This window comes from Thecamonas trahens, assembly GCF_000142905.1.
Source record: "Thecamonas trahens ATCC 50062 unplaced genomic scaffold supercont1.15, whole genome shotgun sequence".
Taxonomy (NCBI): domain Eukaryota; order Apusomonadida; family Apusomonadidae; genus Thecamonas; species Thecamonas trahens.
In genome coordinates, this window is record NW_013657665.1 from 252,965 (window position 1) to 270,989 (window position 18,025).

Genomic DNA, 18,025 nt, shown 5'->3' on the forward strand with positions numbered 1-18,025 from the left:
ACACCCTTTTTTTGAAGGGGGCGGCGCAAAGTCCACGCTATTCGGAGGTCTTTTTTGTTGTGGGAAGCAAGAGAAGGACAAAGAGTGATCAACAACCAGTTAGCAAATCATTTGACTCTCTGGGAGACACAAAAAAATGCGCATCGTTGTTGTCGCCCTTCTATTGGCAACAGTACGTGGTGGCATGTGGCCACCTTCCGTGGGGTGGTGGGTGGGGTGTAGAGAAGGCGAGGGGGGGGGGGGGGAAGGGGGAGCGGAGTGTACGAGTGGGAGAGGGAGTGGGGGTGTCGGTGGTGGACGCAGGAGAGGTTGGTTGCGGGTGGTGGCGTCGTGGCTTGTCGTTTTTGCAGCCTTCGTCGGTGGGCGTGCAGCCTATGAGTGTGAGGCTCACGGGAAGAGTGCGGGGCGGGGTTGAATGGGACAGGTGGTGTGCGGAGCTCCGGACCAAGGCACGTATGTGGCGGTCAATTCGTACGGACTGACGCCGGCGTCTGTACTGGACACGGTTGGCGGGCGAGTGGTGACGGTCTCGGCCTCGGGCGACAATCAGTTGTGGCTGGAGGGCCGTTCTGCAGCCGACGGATCTCCGTCGATGGCATTCTCGGTGTGCACCGGAGCGGGGTGCGGCCGCAATCCTGCGGCGGTGTTCCACGCTGCTGGCGCCAACTCGGGCACGCTGGTGGCGTACACGGCTGCGGACGGGACGCTTGCCCTCGTGTTCTGCGAGCATGGACTCGCTACGTGCGTGGATCGGACCAGCAACCTACCTTCGCTGGCGGGCGACTCGGGGTTGGAGCCGTCGATTGCACTGGATGCTGCTAGTGGCCTTGTGGTTATTGTGACGCGCGATAGTGCGAGCGGCTCACGGCTGCGGGCGTTCCGGTGCCCGGCGCTGGGAACGACGGCGTGCAGCTCTGCCATTGTGGACGCGGGCGCGCCACCCGACTCTGGCTTGACGCCCTCGCTTGTGCTGGACCCGAGCGGGAGCCGCGGACTCGCGTTCACCCGTGATGCTGTTGTCAACAACACGTTGCGGGTTTGGACGTTTAATGTGAGCGACTCGCTGGCAGTCGCGGGCTCGATTTCGAGCCTCAACGTGCCATGCGGATGCGACTCGTTGCCGATGGCCGAGGATGGAGGCACCGGGCTGGCGGCTGACTTGTCCTGCGTGGACGGGTGCGGCGCGTTCTACTCGGGCTTTCTGCCGTCTGCTATTGTCATTCCAGGCTCCTCGCCGGTCAGATATGGTGTGATGACACAGGCACGTGGGGTGGCAGCTGGTGGGCTTGTACGGTCGCGGGCTCGTGTGCCGTCGTCGGCCGAGCACGTGCTGGTCTACCATGTGTTTGAGGAGCTGAGCAGCGGCGAGCTCGGGTACCCTGCTGGTGCGCCGGTGTTCTTTACCAACCCGTCGTCAACCAACGTGGCGCCACCATCACTTGTGGCGCTGCCTCAAGTCGATCAGCGACTGGTGGCGGTGGCGTCTGTGAGCTCGGGCGGGCGGTTCTCCCTCCATGCGTGGCGGTTTCGGTATGACGGGAGCGATATGGCCGAGCTGGCTATCAATGCCGGGCTTGGCAACTCGGTTGAGCACGACCCGCACTCGAGGTCGGTTGTGTTCGACCCTGTGAGCTACAATTTGCTCTCGGCCGCGACAGATGTGCTCGGCTCGTCGTTGGGTCTCTTTGTGCAGCCAATGGAGGATACACCAGAGCCGATCGATGCCGCGTCTGTGCTGGCGGCCGACGCTACGTCGGTGACGGTGGGCTGGGCGCCGCCAACGCGGTACAACGTGCCAGTTGTGCGGTACGAGGTGCAGATTCCGGATCATGGTGGCACGATGTCGGACACGTCACCGATGTACGTTGTGCTACCGGGCGCAGGCGAGTCGGGCTCGTACTTGGCCTCCAATCGGACGTCGTTTACCGAGTACTCGTTCAGGGTGCGGACTGTGACGAGCCGCGGGATCTCCGAGTGGTCGCAGCAGCTGCAGGCGAGAACCGGGCGGGGCCCGCCGCACGTCATTTCTGCGCCGACACTGATCGAGGCGACGTCGAGCTCAATCGAGTTTGGTTTCTCGCCCGCCTTTGACGGGGTGACCCCGTGACGCTGTATCAGGTTCTTGTGGATCCGCCGAGCTCGGTGCTCTCGATCGGTACGCCAAATGACTTCCGGAGCACACTCGTGCTCTCTGCCGACACCGAGTTCTCGATCTCGATCCGTGCAGTCAACTCGAACGGGACGGCGCCCTGGTCGGAGCCGCTTGTGGTCTCGACAGACACAATCAACATCTCACCGCCGGATGCACCGCCGCGGCCTTCGGCGAGCGATGTGACGTCGTCGACGCTGCGGCTGGCGTGGATTGCGCCTGCTGACAACAACCTGCCGATCACTATGTACATCGTCCACCAGATCTCGCCGGCGCGGGTGCTCAACACGACGACCACCTTTGCGTTTATCGACGAGCTCCTGCCGAACCAGTTTTACCAGTTCCGGATTCAGGCTGTGAATGGAAACGGAACGTCGCCGTTCTCGCCGCTGCTGGATGTCAAGACGGCGACGATTAACGCGCCGCCCGAGGCGCCGGGCGGGTTGTACCTCGGGAGCGTTGCAACGTCGTCGTCGCTGGTCTCGCTGCGCTGGGACGTATCGCCACCGAACGCAGCCGACCCGCCGTTTGCATTTCAGATTCTTGTCGAGCGACTGGCGTCACTTGTGGATACTTCGGGCGAGGCCGCGAGTACCATTGTAGAGGTTTTCCCACAGAATCCGAACGACGCGGCGCAGCTGACGGCGGTGGTCACGGGCTTGCTCCCTGCGACGACGTACCGGTTCTCGGTTCGATCGCGCAACACGAACGGGACGTCGGACTACGCAGCGACGATGGTGACGGAGACGACGCTTGCGGACGTGCCAGAGGCGCCGCTGCCACCGCTCGTGGCGGGCATTGCGTGGAACTCGGTCAACTTTACCATTACCGCGCCGGCAGACAACGGCTCGCCCATTTCGCGGATTACAGTCTACCGCAATGGGGAGTTTGTGCGTGCGCTCGAGGGCGCCGAGCTCGCTGCGCCGCAGCCGTACTTGTTTGTCGACTCTAGGCTTATGCCGCTCTCGCTGTACGTGTACACAGTGTCGGCGTCGAATGCGGTGGGTGAGTCACCGGTCTCGGCGGCGCTGTCTGTGCAGACAGGCGCGGAGCCGACGATTGCGGCAGTGACACCACCACCGCCACCGCCGTCGAACACGCTGCTTGTAGCGTCGGCCGCTGGGCTCGGTGCCATCCTTCTCTTGGTGGCCATTCTTCTTGTGATCCTCATTGTGCGGCGGCAGAGGAAGCGCGCGCGGGCTGGGCCGCCGATGCCGGACTTTACGCCGTTCCGGTTTGGCAAGTACGGGACGACGGCTGTGAAGCCTGCGGTGAGCCAGCGCGCAGGACTTGTCGAGTCTGTACTCCCGTTTCTGTTTGACCATCCGACGAACGCGGTGCTCAAGGCTATGCTTATGTGCGTGGATCCGGCCGACGCCGACGACTTTGCAAAGTCGCTCCTGGCTGTGGCGCTGGCCAAGGGGAAGGAGAAGGAAGTGATTTTGGCGGCGTGCGCGCTCGAGGTGGAGAGGGCGGACTCGCTGGGTACCCTTTTCCGGGTCAACTCTGTGGCGACCAAGCTGATGCAGGCGTACTCAAAGGCCGTAGGCCTCCCGTACATGTGGGAGGCTGTGGGTCGGCACGTGGCGGTGTGGTACCACGAGAACCATGCCGGCGATGACGAGGAGGCCGGCGAGGCTGCTGCGCCGCAGGGTCTTTCGACGCGCAACATGGAAATCGACACGTCCAAGGTCGGTGCCGGCCAGGCCGAGACCAACAAGTACCTGCTGATGGCGATGTGCCAGCAGTTCTTTGAGTCGATTGTGTCTACGGGCAAGTTTGTGCCGGTCGGCATGCGGCGGATCTGCCTGTACCTGCAAAATGCAGTGTCGGCCAAGTTCCCGACGGTCGGCACAACGCCTACGAACTCGTATCTCTTCCTCCGGTTCCTCAACCCTGCTATTTCCGCGCCGGAAGCATTTGGCGTCCTTCCCAACCCACCTAGCCGCGAGGAGCGGCGGCAACTCATTTTGGTCACCAAGGTCCTACAGAACCTCGCGAATGGCGTGCTGTTTGGCACCAAGGAGCGATTCATGGTGCAGCTCAACCCGTTCCTCAACACCAACATGCCGCGACTCAACGACTACGTGCGTGATGTGCTCAACATCAATGTGCCGTCGTTCGACCCGTTCCCGGCCGCCGAGGAGATGCCGGCGTCGGTGCTTCCACTCTCGCTCGCCGTCCTCCACGGCTACCTCGCCCGATTCCTCACCAAGCCCAAGTTCAAGGCTGTGCTCAAGGGCGCAACGCCAATGGCCGGCTACGAGGTCCTGCCGGACATCGAATCGTCTTCGTCTTCATCATCGTCGTCTTATTCGTCATCAAACTCGTCGGGCGACGAGAACAAGACGGCTGCGTCTTTGCTCCCGCCGCCGGCTCCGTCGACCGGCACGACCGGCCTCCTCCCGCCGCCGCCGCCGCTCCTCGCGTCCGGCCCTGGCGCCGCGCCGCCTCCCACCGGCGCCGGTGTCGAGCTGGCTGCCCTCTCACCCAGCGCGGTCGTTCTCGACATGCCCGGCGGCGAGGCCGGCGGCTCGGGCAGGGTGGCGGCGGCGCTTGCATCGCGCCGCGGCTCGGGCTTTGAGGAGATGTCGATGGTCTCGTCCATCGGCGGCGACGACACCAACGACTCGGCGCCGGTCAACCACGGCTCGATGCTCTTCCGCCAGTTCAAGCTTGTCGTCCAGCAGCTCGGCAATCCGCTCACCAAGTCGCAGCTGTTCCCGACCAAGTCCCGCAAGAAGTAGAGGGGGACAAGGATGCGGAGGACAAACCTTCCTTTGGATACCACACTCATTTTTCACTGCAACTCTGCAACACTTTATCACATTTCTTTCACGCTGTAAACCCCTTCTCGGGCTCGACAAGCCGGCCACCTGCCGCAGCGCGTCGTACTCGTTGTCAGTGAGCGTGCGGAAAGAGCCGGGGCGGAGGAAGGGGTCGGAGAGCGGACCGATGCGGACTCGGGCGAGCGAGCAGAGGTCAAGGCCAAGAGCGGCGCACATGCGGCGGATCTGACGATTACGACCCTCGTGGATGGTGAGCGAGACAAGACAAGGATCGATGCCGTCGGCGACGTCAGCAACCTTGGCCGGGGCGGTCAGTCCGTCGCCGAGCGCAACACCGCGAGCCAGGGCGCGTCGAGCAGCCTGCGGAAGTGGATTCGCAAGTCGCAGCACATACTCTTTTTCCACGCCCAGCGATGGATGGGTGAGAGCGTGGGCAAGAGGACCATCAGCAGTGGCGAGGATCAAGCCGGTCGTCTCCTTATCGAGCCGACCGATGGGGAAGACCCGTGGCGATGGTGGGAGCATGTCTGCCACGGTAGGACGACCATGTGTGTCGCGCATGGTTGAGATCACTCCTGCAGGCTTGTGTAACAGATAAGTGATCGGGCGATCCGATGATCCGCCACCTCCTTCAGCATCGTCCGTCTCGACCAGCTGGCCGTCGACCGCCACCACGTCGCCACCAGCATGGTCGGCCTTGTCACCCAGGGCGGCAACCACACCATTGAGAGTCACCCTCCCGGCGGAAATGAGGGCCTCACCGCCGCGGCGTGAGCAGAGTCCCGCTCGTGCAAGGAAGACTTGGAGGCGGATGGCTGGCATGAGCAGAGAGAGAGAGAGTGTGTGTGTGCGAGAGTGGAGTGAGCGGGTCTTGGGACATTCGACGGGAGGGCATGGGCAGATGGGAGATGGCTTGGCCGATGATGGTGAACGTGGTGTGGGATGGATGTTAGATGGGGGGAAATGAGGGGGAGTCGAGTTGGGTTGGGTTGGGCTGGGTTGGGTTGGGTGCTGTTGTGGGGTTAAGGGTTAGGAGCGGCGGCGGAGCTTGCGCTTGCGGATCTCGGCAGCCTTCTCGGCCTTGGTCTTCTTGGCCCGCTTCTTCTTTTTGGCAGGCGAAGGCGAGTCACTAGCAGGAACATTGGTGCCCGAGGCGTTGTCGTCGGGGTTGGGGATGGCGTCAATGTCCAGCTCCATGACCTGCTTGGCCGAGTTGAGGAGGACATCGAGGTTCTCGTCACCGATGGCAGCCTGAGTGGCATAGGCATAGGCCCAGAAGAACAGCCCTTCGGTCTCCTTGTCCATGAGCCGGCGGGAAGCCGGGAAGCGAAGCAGCGTCTCAGAGAGGAAGATGACGTTCTCGATGGTGGCCGAGAAGGCCTTGAACTGGTTGGTCTTGCCCTCGTCGTCGAGCTCGAGCGTCTCTGCCGACGCCGACGGATCGACAGAAGCCACAAGGGCCATGTATGCCTCCTTGCCCTCAGTCAACTTGGCCTTGATGTGCTCCAGCGGCTTGCCCAGAACCTGCCGCTGCAGCGACCACTTGCCCATGGCCGCGATCTGCTCCAGCGCCTTGGTCTGCATCTCACGGATCTTGGTAAAGTGCTCCTTGTCTGTACCCCCATCTCCCACGTGAGTCCCCCCCCCCCCCTCCCCCCCCCCTTCCCCCCCTCCCTTCTTTCATTGCCTTCTCCTCTACGTACAGCTGGCAGCATCCATGGCGCTGGGGATGGCACCGGTCATGGCGGTGAGGAGCTCGTCAGAGCCAGGGGCAGCCGAGGCACAGGTCAGGGTGGCAGCCATAGTCATGGCCACAAGGGCCACGACAAGGTATATGCTGGTTGGCTGAGTCATGACTGGTGTGTGGGGGGAAGAGTAGAGTGTTGGGGCAGGTGGGGAGGTGGGGAGTCGGGGGAGGAGGTGGGGAGTCGGGGGAGGAGGTGGAGGGAGAGTGGGTGTTGGTCGTGGGAATCAGTGCGCGGTGGGCGGGGAGTTTGATCAGCAGAGCATCTGGCAATGGTCCGGCCAGAAGAGCAGGGCATGGCCATCTCAACTAGAAGCATCAGCGTCAGTGGGTGTGGCGGCTCTAGTTCCCGGCCCTGGTAGTGAAGCGGCTCCCTAGCTCTGGGCTTTGCCAAGTGCACGATCAACGGCGGCGATGCGCTCGTCGAGAGAGTGCCAGGATGACGGGATTTCGCGGAGAAGGCGGACAATCTGGCGCTGATCGTCCCAAGTCACCTCGTGGTGGAGAGGGAGCGAAAAGGTGAGGCGCGCAAGGAGCGACGAGACCGGATAGTCGGTCGGTGCAAGATGCGACCGCTCCTGGACGTAGGGAAGGTCTGGGAGCGAGAGCATCGGCGGGCGGGCGGCGACGCCAGCGGCGGCGAGGTCGCCCATGAGCCGGTCGCGCCAGGCGCCGAGCTTGTCGGCCTTGGCCACGGCAGCGGCGTCGCCGTCCGCCCACGATGCGGCCAGCTTTGCTGGCGCGTCGTCGGCGCGCGAGCCCCAGAGGGTGACAGGGTAGAAGGTGAGGATGCGATCGTCGCCATCCGGTTCGGCCCCCGGCCCTCCGGCGAGGCGCGGCGGCGGGCGCAGCCAGGCCGGCCCGTCGACAAGCAGCTCGTCATAGCGGAGGCCGACGTCGCGGCGGGCGCGGAGGAGCTCGCCGATGCGCAACATCTGGGCCGCGCCGAGAGCAGCCTGCATCTCGGTGATGCGAAAGTTGTAGCCGAGCTCAAACTCGGGGACCATCGGCCCGCCGGCGCCTGTTTGGCGGCGCTGCTCGGCCGACCGGTGAGCGCCGTGGTCGCGCAACGCGCGCAGCTTGGCCGCCACCTCATCGTCGTCGGTCAGGAGCATGCCGCCTTCACCGGCGGTCACTACCTTGCGTGGATGGAACGAAAACGCCTCCAGCGGGCTCCACGCGCCGCACCGCTCGCCACCAGCGATGCCGCCAAACGAGCAGCACCCGTCGCCAATGACCGTCAGATCGCGCTCGCGGGCAAGGTCAGGGAGCCAGCCGGCGCCGGCGCGGTAGCCAAACATATGGACCGGCATGATCGCCATCTTGCCGGGGTCGGCGCCGCCGGTGACGGCACTGTCGAGCGCCGCCACGGTGGCTGCCGGATCGATGGTGTACGCCAGCGGATCGACGTCGGCGAGGACGGGCGTGGCGCCGGCAAGGACGACCGCGTTGTAGGTGGCCACCCAGGTGTATGCAGGAAGAACCACGGTCCAGCCTGGACCCACGCCCTTCGCCGCCAGCGCCAGCTGCAGCGCGGCTGTTCCGGACGAGGCCGCCACGGCATGGGTCCTACCGGCAAAGGCGGCGACCGAGGCCTCAAACTCCTTGGTAGCCGGGCCCATGGTGAGCCTTCCCGATGCCACCGTCGACGCTACCGCATCTTCTTCTGCTTGAGTCAGCCACGGCTGGGCGTGCTTGATCTGTTTCCGCGCAATGAGCGGCTCGCCGGTCTCGTCCTTCTCTTCGGACGGACTCGTTCCCGTGGCGCTCACCCCGGCTGCACCCCGGAGCCCTCCACGGGCGAGCATGCTGCCAGTGGCCCACCTGCCTGCCTTGCGCGCAGCACCCGTCCGCAGCACGCCTGTCACAATACCCAGCATGGTCTACCGGTGTGTTCGAGTGTGGAATAGAGTTGGGTGGTTTGCGTATGTGTGGAGTTTGGGTGGGCTGACGCGCTCTGTGCCTGGGGTCCATCGGGAAGCGGTCGCGGTCGTAGGTCTGCGGCCGGGGACTGCAGCGGGCGACTCATATGGAATTGCCAGTCTTCCGTAGCTAGCAGCGGATGTGCCTGGCGTCGCTGGGTTGGGCTCGGCCTAGCGGGAGCAGAGGGAGCAGATCGTGGCCTCGGCTCGGAGCAGTCGGCTCGGGCTGGGACAATCCAGTCCGGGCAGACGCACCTTGAAACCACATGGTGTGGGCCTACGACTTTGTGATGGTAGTCGAGCGGCGCTTGCGGTTCCGCTGGCTGCGATTGGAGCGGTTGCGCGAGCGCGAGCTGCTTGCGGCCGACGTGGCCGAGGCGTCGAGGTTGGTGCGGACGCGCGGCGACTCGAGGTGGCGATCGAGCTGGGCAAAGTTGTCTGTGTTGAGAGACGAGGCGTTGGGGCGCTTGGCGGCCTTGGTCACTGAGCTCGAGCCCGTGCGAAGCTCAAAGCCAGCGCGGAGCGGGATGCAGGTCTTGGTCGACGACGCCTGGTCGACGACGATCTTGACCGGCACATACTTGGCCCGTGGCTTGAGGACGTCCGAGGCATACTCGAGCGGGTTTGACGGATTGAGTCCACGAAGGTTGCCGGCCTCGTCGGCGAGGTCCAGGAAGACTAGGGCGGGGTGGCGGGAAGCCGACCGGTCACGCGGGTTGGACGCCGGCGGGTCACGGGCGTCAGCGTTGGGCGCAGCCGCGTCTGCAGGAAGGTCAAACGGGTTCTTGATGCGAGGCAAAGTGACCTCATCTCCCATGATAGGCGACGTGAGAGTAGCTGATGGATCCGAGAACTGGCCAGCGTCCAGCCCCATAGCCTCACACACCGCATCAAGGAGAATGACCGACCGGCAGCGGGTGTTGAGCATTACTTGCTGGCCCTCGTCCTCGCCAAACACCACGTAGATAAACATGGCACAGGACCGGAGGCGCGGGTTCTCTGTGTGTGTTTTGTGTGCGTTGTGTGCGGGTGGCGCGTGTGTGCGCGTGGACGGTGTAGAGGTGTGGGTATGGGTGTGTGGTGTGGCTGGTGTTGGTGGTGGTGGTGCGGCCGTTGGCGTCACCCGCTTCGTCTGTGCCAAAAGTACGACCTTTTTTGGGCGCGACAGTCGGTCGTCGAGTGGCGCGGCGAGTGCGACTTGGCACTTGATCGGCTGGACATGTTGGGCTCACGGTGGGGGAAGGGCACACAAAGTACCACCCAGCTCTTCCGGTGTCTGCACCCCCGACACGACTGAGGTAACCAGAGGTAGAGGTAAACTTGACTCACGCTAGTGTCTGTCTAGTGGCATGGGCATGGCAAAACAGAAGCGGTCAAGCAATGGTGCCGCTGGGCGCGCCCTCTCGAGCGCGCGGGGTGTGGCCACGCTGTCGACGGCGGAGAGCCGGTTGGCGCCGAGCATCCCGACAGCATCAGACTCGACCTCTGATCAGGACTCGGCGTCGAGCTCTTCTTCTCCTGCATCCACGTCGTCTTACTCTTCCTCGTCCTCTGAGGCGGGGTCGGGGTCAGGGTCCGGGTCGGGGTCGGGGTCGGGGTCGGGGTCGGGGTCGGGGTCGGGGTCGGGGTCGGGGTCGGGGTCGGGGTCGGGGTCGGGGTCGGGGTCGGGGTCGGGGTCGGGGTCGGGGAGTGCGAGCATGATCGTGAGCGCGAGCGAGAGTGCCAGCGTGGGCAGCGATGCGAGCGGGAGCTTGGAAGGGAGTGATTCTTTGGTTTTGTTCTCAATGGTATCGAGCTCAAGCTCGGACTCGATGCCGTCGATATCATCGTCGTCGACAGAGCCGATGCGGACTCCGAGCAAGCAGAAGCAGAAGCAATCATTGGGCGCGGATGTCGGCAAGAAGACCAAAAAGAAGAGCGCAAGTGGAACTGCTGCGGCGAGCAGGTTGGGCACACCGGTGACCCGGTCGCCGCTGCAGCGGACACTGTCAAATCTAGAGCAAGGCGGGAGCGGCTCGATTTCCGAGCTCACCATTTTACAGCGCGTGCGCAAGTTTCACAGCACTGGCGATTTGGTACTGGCCCCAGACTCTGCATCCTCTGTCTTGGGAGGCAGTTCTGTGACAAAGGCTGGAAGCAAGGCGACGTCCAAAGCCACGCCCGGATCTGCGAGCAAGGGGAAAGCAAAGGCGACGTCCAAGACAACGCCTGGATCTGCAAGCAAGGGGAAAGCAAAGGCAACGTCCAAAGCGACGCCCGGATCTGCGAGCAAGGGGACGCCCAAGCCTGCGAGCAAGGCGACGTCCAAAGCGACGCCCGGATCTGCGAGCAAGGGGAAAGCAAAGGCGACGTCCAAGACAACGCCTGGATCTGCAAGCAAGGGGAAAGCAAAGGCAACGTCCAAAGCGACGCCTGGATCTGCAAGCAACGGGACGCCCAAGCCTGCGAGCAAGGCGGCGTCTAAGACAGCGCCCAAGGCTGCCAGCAAGGGGACAGCGAAGCCGTCGTCCAAGACAACAACCAAGGCAACATCCAAGACAACGCCCAAGCCTGCGAGCAAGGCGACGTCCAAAGCGACGCCCGGATCTGCGAGCAAGGGGACAACCAAGGCGTCATCCAAGGCGCCATCCAAGCCAGCGAGCAAGGGGAAAGCAAAGGCGTCATCCAAGACAACGCCTGGATCTGCAAGCAACGGGACGCCCAAGCCTGCGAGCAAGGCGGCGTCTAAGACAGCGCCCAAGGCTGCCAGCAAGGGGACAGCGAAGCCGTCGTCCAAGACAACAACCAAGGCAACATCCAAGATAACACCCAAGCCTGCGAGCAAGGAGACAACACCCAAGGCCGCGAACAAGTCGACACCTGCCGCCACCCCTGCCAGTGGTCCCAACCCGACTGCTCCCACTCCCAAGCCGGCGATCTCGTCACCCACCGCCGCCCCTATGACACCAACAACAGCGCAGCCCACTGAGGGTGATCTCGCCAAGCCGTCGCGCGTTGTGTCGGCCGCTGCGCCAGGCGACGAGTACGACTACGAGTACTTTTACGAGGAGGTCGTTGTTAACGTTCCGCCTTGCGATGCTCCGGCTCTTCCCCCATCTTTGCTGTGCAAGACATGCCAATGGCTCGGTCTATCGGGCGGGTGCCAGTTCTGCGGCGTTGCCGCGCCCAGCATCGACGCCCTTCGCACGGATGTCCTTGGCACAATCGCCACCATCGGCGCCGCCAAGCGCCAGCGGGCCCGGTCCCGACTGCGACCAGCCGTCATTGTCTCGTCGCTCAACATCACCCGCGTCTACCCTCCGTCAGCACGTGCCCTGCCAAAGTCCGACCTGGTCCGCATCGCGCGCGGTCCGTGCAAGTATGTTGGCTCGGCGCCGACAGTACAGGATCTGACAACGACGACGACGACGTGGATATCCTGTCTGGTGATGATGACGACGCCACCGCTCTTGAGTCTCTGCAACAGTCCTGGGTCGTCTCGTGCGGTGCTGCCGCAACCGCTGCCACTGATGCCTACGTTACGGGCACCTTTGGCCAGAAAATGGTGGTGGCTGACCCGGCCATGCCCGCCTCCATCACCGCCGCAGTCTTTGGCCCACGCTGCCCGCAGTTGCTTCGCCCTGCCACGTTTGCCCTGGTCGACTCATCGCACGTGCCGCCCCGCCCCGCCCCACCGCCCCGACACTCTCGCCCATTCCCAGTCGTGGCACAGCCTGTGTCGCAACCAGCATCGCAGCCCGCAGCGCACCCAACGGTGACCTCCCAAGTGCAGGATGCATCGCTCAGTCACTCATCACGGCCCCAGGTCCTTACCAAAGCCGCGATTGCGAGTCGCAAGCGCACCCGCGACGAGGCTGACGTGTCAACAAGACCTGACAAACGCCAGCGTCCACTCGCCGAGCCGCCGAGACCAGCGCTGTCGGAACAACCAACGTCGTCCATTCAGCCACAACCGGCGTCGCTGCCAATGCCTCAATCGGCCGGCGAGCTTATGCTCCAAAAGTATCAGCGCATCGTGGGCGTCGTCTACCCCGCCGCCATCCGCGCCGTTTTGCCCAAGAACGACGCCGACGCTGTGATGACCAAAGTCAATTCGCATGCCAGTTTGTTGAGATATCAACAAAGGGATTGCAACCAGCACCCCCCCATCTCCTGGCAACTTGCCTTCCTTCGCGGCCTTGCCAAGTACATCGAGTACCAGGCTATCCCCTCCCACGCCACGCTGCTTCAACGGCAGGATATCCACCTGAGGTTCTTGGAGCTCGTGTAGCCCTAAGCCCCATGCGGTCGCCCGCGCGCGATATCGCGCGCCTCCAAATGAACAACACAGTCCATGAACAAGTCTTTTCACTCCTCGCGGCCGCCCGTCACGTACGCCACGTACGCGCCCATCTGCAGCGAGCTCGAGTTGCCATCATAAAGACGGAACGGGGGAGGCAACGGCGACGGGCGCGAGGCAGAGTAGGGCACCGATCAGATGGGGTGCCGGGTGCTGTAGAGGTCTACGGCGCCCCCGTCAGCGCGACTACCTCGTGAAGCACCAGTCGCAGCTCGCCGACAGCGGGATGCGGCGACGAGGCAACAACCGGTGATGAGCCGACAAGCAGCGCCCACTCCAGAACCCGGTTGCGGAGCTCCGGCGAGAGGTAGGCTGCCCCGAGCTGGCGGAGCGTGGCCAGCGGTCCCGCACGTAGAGTGGCGGGTGGATCCCAGTGAGTCAGCCACTCGACAAGCCAAGCAAGAAATTGCTCATGCCCGAGCGCACCCTCGAGCGAGAGCGCGCCGCCGTAAGGCGACCGCCGCAGGACACGGTGTTCAAACTTGGAGAGCATGAGGCGGACAACAGTGTCAGCCACAAACGTCTTGAGCGCTGTCCGCCCTGTGATCCAGTCGATCATGAGCTCGGCCGTGCCGCGCGCGGCGCGGAGCATCAGCCCGTACTCCTCGTCCTCAGTCTCGACCGCGCGCGGCGTTGCTCCCGACTCGGCAAACATGTACGACGTTGGCTGCTGCAGAAACGCCGCGAGCTGTGGGTCAGCGTAGCCAAACAGGTCGACGTTGTTTGAGTCGAGAAAGAGACACTCGATGGAACCGTGCCGCTTGTGCGCCACCACCGTGATCCAGTGCGAGTGTGCCCCGAGCACAAAGGCGTGCGCATAGTGCGGCAGGCCTGCAAAGTGCTCCAGCACCGCGTCGAGCGTGTCGAGCTCATCAAGCGACATCGACCCGTTCGCGATCTCCTGCGGGTTGCTCGCGGGAAGGACTGAGAACAAATGGGCACCGGCCCGGACAAATAGCGGATGATGCGCAAGGAGCCACGCCACATGCGCTCGCTCCAGAACCCCGGACCGCACATCGCACTCGCGCCACGGAAAAGCCTCGCTGCCGTAGCGGGCAAGGCGTGAGCGGGCCTCGACTACCAGCGCAGCCTCAAGGTGAGCGTAGAACCACCAGAACGGGGTGCGGGCGTTGAAGAGCGCAAGCGCGTGGTTGCGCGCGCCCACGTCGTTCAGCCGCACCTGACAGAGCGCAATGCCGACAAGTGCGTTGTACAGCGCATGGTATCCGCACGGGCCGTCATCCATCTGCTTGAGCACGCCCAAGTGGTACACGCAAGAGTCGATGCCTGCAACAGGCGGGCGGTGCATCATCGAAAGCAGCTTCGCACCACCAAGCTGTGGAATGCCCGACTCGCGCTCTGGCCCCATTGCCGCCCCGAGACCAGCGGCTATCCGAGCCCGTCGGTCGGGATCGGTATAGTTGAACACATACTCGCCGTGCATAGCAACAGTTCCTGGCACAGTCAGCGCTTCGGGCGTGACGGCCTGCGTTGGGTCCAGCTCTAGCCCGAGCGCGCCGTGGGCGTCGAGCGCTGGCGCATCACGCACCACTGCAGCAAGAACATGTGCCAACACATCGCGGGCGGCGGTGTACGCCTCTCTGCGCACAATCGCGCCTTCAAGAAAGACTTCGTCCGATCCTGCGCCGAGAGGGGTCAACGGCGGCGGGAGCAAGGTCAGGCCGGCTGCCAGCGGTGGCGCATCGGCAACAGCGGCCACAACCGAGATCGACGACGGGAGCACCGGTGCCGACAAGGAACCAGCGTCCAGAGCCGCCGCCGGCGTCGCCAGCTCGGCCTCGGGCACACGGCGAGAGGCAGCCCCGGCCCAACCTGTATCCTCCTCCCCTGGAATAGCAACCGAAAGCTGCGGGCGCGACCTGCGTGAGGCAACAGTGGCCTTGGTTTTGCTCTTGATCTTGCTCTCGGACTTGTCGAGGAGTACGGCCCGGACGCGAGTACGGGACTGCAACCTGCGATGACGAGACCATGCGGCCCAGCCGAGCGCCGCAAGGGTGAGGCTTCCAGTGGTGACGAGCACGGCACCCAGAAACTGCTGCGACGTCCGATGCATGGACTGTGGCGCGAAAGTGTGTGAGTGTGCGTATGTGTGAGTGAAGTGGAACAGGCGACAAGCAAGGTGAGCGACAACCTATGAATGGAAGGTCGTACTGGTCGTCAGGTCGTCAGGTCGTTCGGTCAAAGAAAAAAAGGTCGTGGTTGGTTCGGTTTCCCCGTCGGCCGGCCAGGGGGGGGGGTCATCACCGCAAAGGCGGAAGAGGACCTGACGGCGGTGGCTCTGCACGCAACTCTTGAAGATTTGTGGACGCGGCGGTGTGGTGGTATGGCGGACAATGAACAAGTATGGCGCGTGAGGGAGGGGGGAGAGGAAATAGGGAGAGAGAGGGTGAGTGTATGGGTGGCGCTGCCAGGCAGAGAGCAGCCGCAGACGGAGAGGAACATACTCTCACCTTGGTCGAGGCTTGCGTGGCGGATGGAATGATGGTGGGATGGCGATGCGAGACAGCACGAGATCGTGTACCCTCCGGTGAAAGTGCAGCAGAGGGCGAGCGGCGCCATACGGCAGGTTGCCCAAAGCGGCATGAGCGGATACGATGTCGATCCAGAGACAGGCCGCTCACGGTGGTGCCCACGGACCAAGGGCGGCTCCCACTCACCCGGCGACGATGGCTGCTGCAAGCGATGCAGGCAGCCCACGGATTGACTTGAAAGGATGAGTCGCATCAATACAAATTGCTACACGGCGACGTACTCACCAGTAACACACCGTCGCGCACGATACCGTCGCTCGCGACAGCACGGCATACAGCGCAACAACGCTTGAGCCTCGGCCAGTGCCATCGGGATCATCCGACGCACCACGCGGACGGCTCATGTAAGAACCACGCTTTGGACACTGGCCTCGCTCTTGCCCTTGTACATTGCCGATTGATCGACCGAATCTTCCATCGCATCGGGTGCAGGCGGGTCGGTCTTACTCTTCCCCTTGTTCTTCCCCTTGTTCTTGCTCTTGCCCTTGCTCTTGCCCTTGCCCTTGCTCTTTTCCTTGCTCTTCCCCTTGCTCTTCCCCTTGTTCTTGCCCTTGTTCTTGCCCTTGCCCTTGCCCTTCCCCTTGCTCTTCCCCTTGCTCTTGCTCTTGCTCTTCTTCTTGACCTCAACCCCCTCTCCATTCTCAGCCGATCTGCCATCCAGCACAGCCGCGGACGCGTTTCTCGACTCTATGTCGGGAAGCGTGCTCAGCTCGGCATCCGAGAACAGACTCACCACCAGCGGGCTCGGGTCTGGGCTCGAAATTTCGCAGCTCTCCCCCTTGCCATCACCACTTTCGCCGCTGTCGTCGTCGTCCTCGTCAGCAGCCGTCTCCGGCGAGCCGTCTCCAACCGCGGCTTGCAGCGCCTGGCGAAAGAGCGAGGGTGTTCGCCTTGGCGGTGGATCCTCGACCGGCGGCAGGCCGAATACATGGCAAACCTTGGGCGGGGCATAGTGCGACGGGAGGGCGATAACAGTGCTGCCTGAGCCGGTCCGCATGATGACCGCGCTCTTCTGATCGCGGACGGCGCGGAGCTTGGTTAACAGGCGCTGGACGTGCTCGGCTGACGGTGGGCCAAAGCGCGAATGGTCGCGCCGGATCCGGAGAGCGTGAGTGAGCATCGGGAGCGCGTCTTCGGGCTCGACCAGCGCAGCCATGTGCTCCAGAATCTGTGCAACCAAAGGATGGTCGGCACCACAGGCACGGACCGCAATCGACTTGGCAGAGGCAAACAGCTGACGCGCCTCAGCGGCATCATCAAGCGTCTGCATGGCGGCCAAGATCTCGGCCAGAAAGGTGATCGACTTGGCGACCTTGGGGTGGTACTTGCCGAGGCCGCGCTTGCGGAGGCGGACAACGTCACGCATGAGTACCTCGGCCGCGCCGTGGCGGTCGGTCTCGTGTAGGAGCAGTGCAAGATTGTACATCACCGTCACCGTCTCTTCGTGCCCGGGCCCGAGTCGCTCTTCACGGATGGCCAGCGCGTCGCGGAGGTATTGCTCGGCCGCCACGGTATCTCCCTCACCGTGTGCCCACAGCGCCATGTCACAGTACGAACGTGCGGCTGCCAGCGACGTCCGCCCGTGCCGCTGCGCCCGCAGTTTCATCGCTTGCTCGTACTTGGCCTTGGCGGCTTCGTTGTCGCCGGCCGCCATCGCCACCGCTGCTTTGGCGGTCAGCTCTGCTGCCGTCTCGTCCTCTGACCCAACCGACTCGTCATCTTGCGACCGCGACGCCCAGCCGCCACCACCTCGCGCTGGGGACTTGCTCCAACCCCGCCCACCCGGCGACATCGGCGACGTCGGCGAGAGCCGGGCAGCGTGACTGTCACTCGCCACCACGCCATCTCCGTCGCCGCCACCCGTTGTCCCGCCATCACCATCAGAGACCGACGACACGTCCGACACCGACGAAAGCGACGGCGATGCCGGTGGTGGCGGTGAGCCAACGTCAGCCTGTGGCGGGCTCGGACGTTGGCGTCCTGCGAGCTTGCGACTGCGAATGGACCCGGTGGCATGGCTCCGGCCCCGGCCCCGGCCACCACGACCACTGCCCGCGCTACTCGGCATAGGTTGCAGTGGAGCAAGACGGACCGCAGCAGTAGCACGGCCACGGCCACGGGCATGGCCACGGGCATGGCCACGGGCACGGGCACGACTACGGCCGCGCTTCTGTCCGCGGCCCTGGTCACTGGAGACAACACGGAAGGCGCCCACACGGCGGCCATGGGCAGCACGTGGGACAGCAGGACGACCAGTCTGCAACCGAGTCAGACGCACATCCCTTTCTCCACGAGACCGCAACGCCATAGCTCGTCGTTTGCTCCCACGCCGAGCTACGTCTGTAGTTGGGTCTGTTCCCCCCTTCCCCTGAGCAGTAGCCAGCCAGTCAGCCAGCCAGCCTGCCGCCCACGCACAGTTGCCACGCAGCCGCCCACCAACTGCCCCCTCTGCACCCACACCCACCACCACAATATTTTATGCTCACTCTCCACCATGCACCCTCACGCCAATCCCGTGACCCCCCCCCCC

General features: G+C 63.9%; 7 protein-coding genes across 7 annotated transcripts; 1 reads left to right on the top strand and 6 right to left on the bottom strand.

Moving 5' to 3' along the window:
- The first annotated feature begins 119 nt into the window (after positions 1-119).
- AMSG_02542 (fibronectin type III domain-containing protein) lies at positions 120-4,997 on the top strand. The gene is made up of 3 exons (XM_013904002.1): positions 120-172; positions 425-1,942; positions 2,119-4,997. The coding sequence occupies exons 1-3, from the start codon at positions 137-139 to the stop codon at positions 4,894-4,896; spliced, it is 4,332 nt and encodes a 1,443-aa protein (XP_013759456.1). The 5' UTR covers positions 120-136; the 3' UTR covers positions 4,897-4,997.
- On the bottom strand, positions 4,985-5,760 carry AMSG_02543 (pseudouridine synthase; the record flags this gene model as incomplete). The annotated part of the gene is made up of 2 exons (XM_013904003.1): positions 4,985-5,002; positions 5,026-5,760. 2 exons carry the CDS (start codon positions 5,758-5,760, stop codon positions 4,985-4,987), a joined length of 753 nt encoding a protein of 250 aa, XP_013759457.1.
- A 115-nt stretch (positions 5,761-5,875) lies between these two features.
- AMSG_02544 (uncharacterized protein) lies at positions 5,876-6,747 on the bottom strand (the record flags this gene model as incomplete). Its single annotated transcript, XM_013904004.1, has 2 exons — positions 5,876-6,551; positions 6,642-6,747. 2 exons carry the CDS (start codon positions 6,745-6,747, stop codon positions 5,968-5,970), a joined length of 690 nt encoding a protein of 229 aa, XP_013759458.1. The 3' UTR covers positions 5,876-5,967.
- Positions 6,748-7,017: 270 nt separating this feature from the next.
- AMSG_02545 (DegT/DnrJ/EryC1/StrS aminotransferase) lies at positions 7,018-8,490 on the bottom strand (the record flags this gene model as incomplete). The annotated part of the gene is made up of 1 exon (XM_013904005.1): positions 7,018-8,490. The coding sequence occupies one exon, from the start codon at positions 8,488-8,490 to the stop codon at positions 7,057-7,059; it is 1,434 nt and encodes a 477-aa protein (XP_013759459.1). The 3' UTR covers positions 7,018-7,056.
- Positions 8,491-8,602: 112 nt separating this feature from the next.
- AMSG_02546 (uncharacterized protein) lies at positions 8,603-9,577 on the bottom strand (the record flags this gene model as incomplete). The annotated part of the gene is made up of 1 exon (XM_013904006.1): positions 8,603-9,577. One exon carries the CDS (start codon positions 9,575-9,577, stop codon positions 8,882-8,884), a length of 696 nt encoding a protein of 231 aa, XP_013759460.1. The 3' UTR covers positions 8,603-8,881.
- Positions 9,578-13,106: 3,529 nt separating this feature from the next.
- Positions 13,107-15,017, bottom strand: AMSG_02549 (uncharacterized protein; the record flags this gene model as incomplete). Its single annotated transcript, XM_013904007.1, has 1 exon — positions 13,107-15,017. One exon carries the CDS (start codon positions 15,015-15,017, stop codon positions 13,107-13,109), a length of 1,911 nt encoding a protein of 636 aa, XP_013759461.1.
- Positions 15,018-15,420: 403 nt separating this feature from the next.
- Positions 15,421-17,149, bottom strand: AMSG_02550 (TPR repeat-containing protein; the record flags this gene model as incomplete). The annotated part of the gene is made up of 1 exon (XM_013904008.1): positions 15,421-17,149. The coding sequence occupies one exon, from the start codon at positions 17,147-17,149 to the stop codon at positions 15,836-15,838; it is 1,314 nt and encodes a 437-aa protein (XP_013759462.1). The 3' UTR covers positions 15,421-15,835.
- Positions 17,150-18,025: the final 876 nt, after the last annotated feature.